This window comes from Lactuca saligna, chromosome 4 (genome assembly GCF_052625555.1).
Source record: "Lactuca saligna cultivar CGN05327 chromosome 4, ASM5262555v1, whole genome shotgun sequence".
NCBI lineage: Eukaryota > Viridiplantae > Streptophyta > Magnoliopsida > Asterales > Asteraceae > Lactuca > Lactuca saligna.
In genome coordinates this window covers 92,702,666-92,707,415 of record NC_136420.1, presented here as the reverse complement: position 1 = coordinate 92,707,415, position 4,750 = coordinate 92,702,666, and the positions used below count along the sequence as shown (strand labels likewise).

Here is a 4,750-nt window from a genome sequence, read left to right as displayed (position 1 = left end):
ACTTCTAGCAATGTATTATATATGGTTTCAAAGTGCTTAATTTTGTTAGTGACTTAATGTTTGGCCAACTTAATAGCAACATACTTTTAGTGATTTAATGTTGGTCATTACAACTTTAGCTTTAATTAAATTATTATTAGCAATGTACTTCTAGTAATTTTAATTTAATTATAGAATAAAATTAAATTAATTTAAAAAAACATTAAAAAAATAATAAATTAGTTGTAAAATCAACTTAAAGTAGTTTTAAAATCAATTTAATGTTAAAATTAAAATAAAATAAAGTTAGTTTAATAAATTAAACTAATAACAAAAAAGAAAGTATTAAATTAATTACAAAATCTAATTAATTTACCTTTAGAATCAAATTAAATTACCTTTATAAAATCAAATTATATTAATTATAAAACTAACTTAATAGTAACATACTTTTAGTGACTTAATGTTGGTCATTACAACTTTAGCTTTAATTAGGTTATTAATAGCAATGTACTTTTAGTAATTTTAATTTAATTATAGAATAAAATTAAATTAATTTAAAAAAACATTAAAAAATAATAAATTAATTGTAAAATCAACTTAAAGTAGTTTTAAAATCAAGTTAATGTTAATATTAAAATAAAATAAAATTAACGGCGACATTAAGCGTATTAGCGACGAAACAATACCGGCGACGCATTTGCAGCCACATGTCGCCGCTAAAAGTATTAACGGTGACACGCCTAACCTTTAGCGACGACACGTGCCACCGTTATTACCCAATCTTGTTGTAGTGAATGTCAGGACAACGGTGGTGCAACCAAGTCCGGGTAGAGAATATGAAAACAAGAGGTACCAATTAGCATGTTTGTTTGTGTGTGTGTATTAAAATTGAAATTAAATCAATCACAATTGGTTTGATACGATAATAAAATACGAACATAGTTCACTTATAGGAACATATGATCATAAGTCGTTTGATTTAATTGCAAATATTCTGTCACATAAAGTTAACTAACACTACCATGTAACTAACTAATCAATACGCGGCTAACTGAGCAAAATTAATTGGTGTCACAAATTGCGGTCCACCGTTGTATAAAGTCGTAGCTGCAAGCTCAGAAGCATATTGCGTAGGATGGTATAAGTCCCAAAATAGGTACGTGTCACGATCTGAACATAATTTTGCTTGCGGTGTACAAGTCTTTTCCGCATTCAACAACCCTTCTCCACAACATGCGGTGTCAACTGATTTGAAATCTACAAAATAAATAAATTTAGGTTGCTAAAATCAACATTCATTAAATGTATATGTTTTTTTGTCATGGAATGTTTCCGTGGTGTTTTTAGACAATGGGTTTATGTTTGTACTTACTGAAGAGTTGTGGATGATTGATAACATTGATTGTCATTTCGTATGAATTTCCTAGTGAATATTTCAATCCTGACAACTTAGATGTGAGTTTCTTTAAGAGGGCATCAAGTGATGAATGAAAAGCTCGAGCAAAAGTATTTTCAATCTCCAAACATCCACCGGTGGAATTGTAAATTCTCTGTGATGGGCAACATCCGATTGGTGGTACACTTATAATTCCGAATTTCCTTGCTCCGAGCTTGTACAATGCCTTGTATTTAATCGTTTTTTGTTTGAATTAGTGATGCAAAATCGGTCGCTAAATACGTTTATTTTGTGTTTTGTAATGATGTTATGGTTAGAATGCTTTGTTAATACTTACATTTATGTGACACTCGTATGCTGACATTAAAGAACCAATGAAAACAAGAGGATCAACCGTGCTTCGGTTTTCAAAATAGCCGAAAATGTCGTTGCTACCTACACTGATGGCGATCATGGATTTGGCTAGTATGTTCTTTGCCACATCTTGCCCCTTTAGTAGTGTTAGATTGCTACAAACAGTCTCGAATTGTTTGATTTGATCCGACATAGATACAATGTTCTGCTCACATTTTGATCATATACATTAGAGAAACACAAAAAAATATAGTAAATTACTGAAATCGTCCCTATGGTTTAGTCAAAATTGCGCGTTTGGTTTCTAACTGTTTTTTTTTTCGCATTCGGATCGTCCATTTGGTTTGATTTTGTTGTGTTTTTCGTCGCCTACCTACATACCAAACGTGCAATTTTAACTAAACCATAGGAACGAAAAACACAACAAAATCAAACACCAAGGACGATCTGAGTGCAAAAAAAGTTAGGGATCAAACGTGTAATTTTGATCAAACCATAAGGACGATTTCAGTAAATTACTCAAAAACATATGCAGTATACATGGGGTCGCGGTCGTGTGACTGTACACGACCGCATCATCTGTATAACCATTCAATAAATAAATGGTTATACATTATGAAAATTACTAAGAGACCTACCAATTCTTTTCCTGTGACATCTAGAAGACCAGAGGCTCCAGAGGCGAAATTTACACCACTGAACATTCGGTTCGTGAGTCCCGCTTTTAGAAGAAACAAGTATGGTTGTGGGCTTCTTTGGCGCCCCATTAGCTTAGCTGAAATCAACCGCAATGCAAACAAAACATATAAGATGATGTAGTTTAACAGTTGCTAAAGAATATCTTCCTAGTATCATTTTAAATATGAGTATATCTATATATTGAATGTTTTAAAAGAACATGTTAGAGAATATACAATATTATCATAAAAAATACTAACATAGAAAATCGGCGCTATTGAAACCGTTGCTAAAGCGTCCAGTAGCTCTTGAATTGAGAAAATCAATCCCATTGTGAGGAAAATCGGCACGTATTTTGGTCATGGGCAAGAAAGAGTTTGTTCCCACATCAGCGGTTGAGTCACCAAATATGAAAATTGCATTGGAAGTCTCTGTGGCATCTGAAACTTGAAAAATGGTGACAAAAGTTCCCACGAAAAGGAATAAAAAAATTGCTGACGTTTTCTCCATTAGATTGAGATTAGTAGTCATGAGAATGATAAGTGGAACTTATGCGTCATTTATAAACATCGATTGAATATAAGACAAAGGTATGACTTGGTCATGCGAGTTGTAACAATCTATGAAATATGAAAACGTACGTGAAATAAGACAATTACAAAATACTACTAGAATTAAATTTACTAAAACACCCTTAGTTTCAACGTTATAGCTCTATTACAAAAAGTAATATCCGGCTAATTCAAAGAGAATGAACATTATTTCGATGTTATATGCCGGCTAAAATAACGAAAACGAAAATGGTAAAACTGACATATAAGTTCGATATTTATGTATCATGTTTGCCGTCCGTGATATTAAGTTAAATGTAATGCAAGATATGTTTTTTTTATAAGAGCCATTTGAGTAATTTAATACTTTAAAGGGCAAATAACCAATAAATCAATGTAGTATGACCAAAATAATCAATGTAGTATGACCAAAATCTGGCTTAAGCATCACATTTTATTTTGTTTATTATTTTTTTTTTATAAAAACAATCATGTTTGTAAAAAATTCCAAACATGACCACCGTGACATTCTGTTGTAAGTTCAAACTACCAGATAGTGACATATTTTTCTGATAAAGCCACAATAACAATTTTTTTACTTTTTATTTTTATTTTTCTAAAGAAGATAATTTTTTTGTTAGAAAAAAAAAATTGAAATAAGAAAAGAATGTTAGAGGTTGTATTTTGTTTACCAATTGGTTAAAGCATATCAAACGGCCTTATGCCTAAAATGATAAGAAAGATCATCTCAACAGAGAAGTCATGACTTCAAGTTTCATTTTGGAAATAGGTGATAATGATGAGTAAATTAATTCTTCGTTTCAAGAAAAAATGGTTAAAGCATAATGACCAAATTGATAGTAACGGAAACATCAAGAAAGTGAAACATGATAATTCGATCGATCGAATTTCAATCGTTGAAAGGACTTAACCAATTAGTAAACTCAAACAAGGCAATATGATATAAAGAAATAGATGACTCATATTAGATCAACAGTATAATTATTGGTAGCTAAAAGAGAGTTGTAAAGTAGGAACTTCAAAGTAGAATGCTATTCTTTATAACCGATGACCCCAACAAATCCATCTTTGATGACCTTGCTGAAGAAACCTCGAGGCCCACACACTCCAGGCATAACAGTGGTTCAGTTTAAATAGATTCGGTGAAAGTAGTTAGTCCAAACATCATCAACTTGAGCAAAGATCCCCGATAAAACTAACATTTAAATAATGAGAATAAATAGTGGCATGGGCGAAGGGTATAAGAAATATGACATAAAGATGAGATTAGGCATGTATATTGAAATTTACCTCAATGCCATGAGATTTTTGATGCACCTAGGACGTAAGGAAAATGCAAGTTAAACCGATAAGAGAAAAACATGAAGTAAAGGGATTACAAAATATATGGAATCAGTTATTGCGCTCATAGCACGAATATATCCCCTTTTGATTTATGTCGTTAAGAGAATAGGCAGTATAAGGAATGTTATCAAACATGTCTGAAGATGCAGAAACTTATGGAATACGACAAATGCCACGTTTCCTAATTTGAAAAAACTTGTGAAAGGAGTGCGTAACTCTAATGTTACTAAGCATAATGACACCACGATAATGAGAGAAACAGGACCGGTCCAAGCGTATATGGGGCCCAGGGCGTAAAGAAAAAAAGGATCCCTCAACGACAAATATAATAAAGATTAAAAAAATATATCATTTATTCTTTACTATATACATTTTCAATTAGCACTAACAAGTAAACCAAATTGTTAATCTTTTAAGCTACTTT

General features: G+C 31.6%; 1 protein-coding gene across 1 annotated transcript; it reads right to left on the bottom strand.

The window, feature by feature from the left end:
• Positions 1-1,018: 1,018 nt before the first annotated feature.
• Positions 1,019-2,920, bottom strand: LOC145039911 (GDSL esterase/lipase At5g55050-like). The gene is made up of 5 exons (XM_078987908.1): positions 2,671-2,920; positions 2,371-2,507; positions 1,716-1,937; positions 1,355-1,604; positions 1,019-1,239 (listed from the first exon to the last, which is right to left on the bottom strand). The coding sequence occupies exons 1-5, from the start codon at positions 2,918-2,920 to the stop codon at positions 1,019-1,021; spliced, it is 1,080 nt and encodes a 359-aa protein (XP_078844034.1).
• Positions 2,921-4,750: the final 1,830 nt, after the last annotated feature.

Bases quoted from the DNA above. Each gene is read 5' to 3' on its own strand.
- LOC145039911 (XM_078987908.1), bottom strand. From the start codon at position 2,920: ATGGAGAAAACGTCAGCAATTTTTTTATTCCTTTTCGTGGGAACTTTT. The intron at 1,938-2,370 runs GTAGGTCTCTTA...AAATGTGAGCAG, and splicing joins ATGTCACAGGAAAAGAATTG to AACATTGTATCTATGTCGGA. The intron at 1,605-1,715 runs GTAAGTATTAAC...ATTAAATACAAG, and splicing joins CATACGAGTGTCACATAAAT to GCATTGTACAAGCTCGGAGC.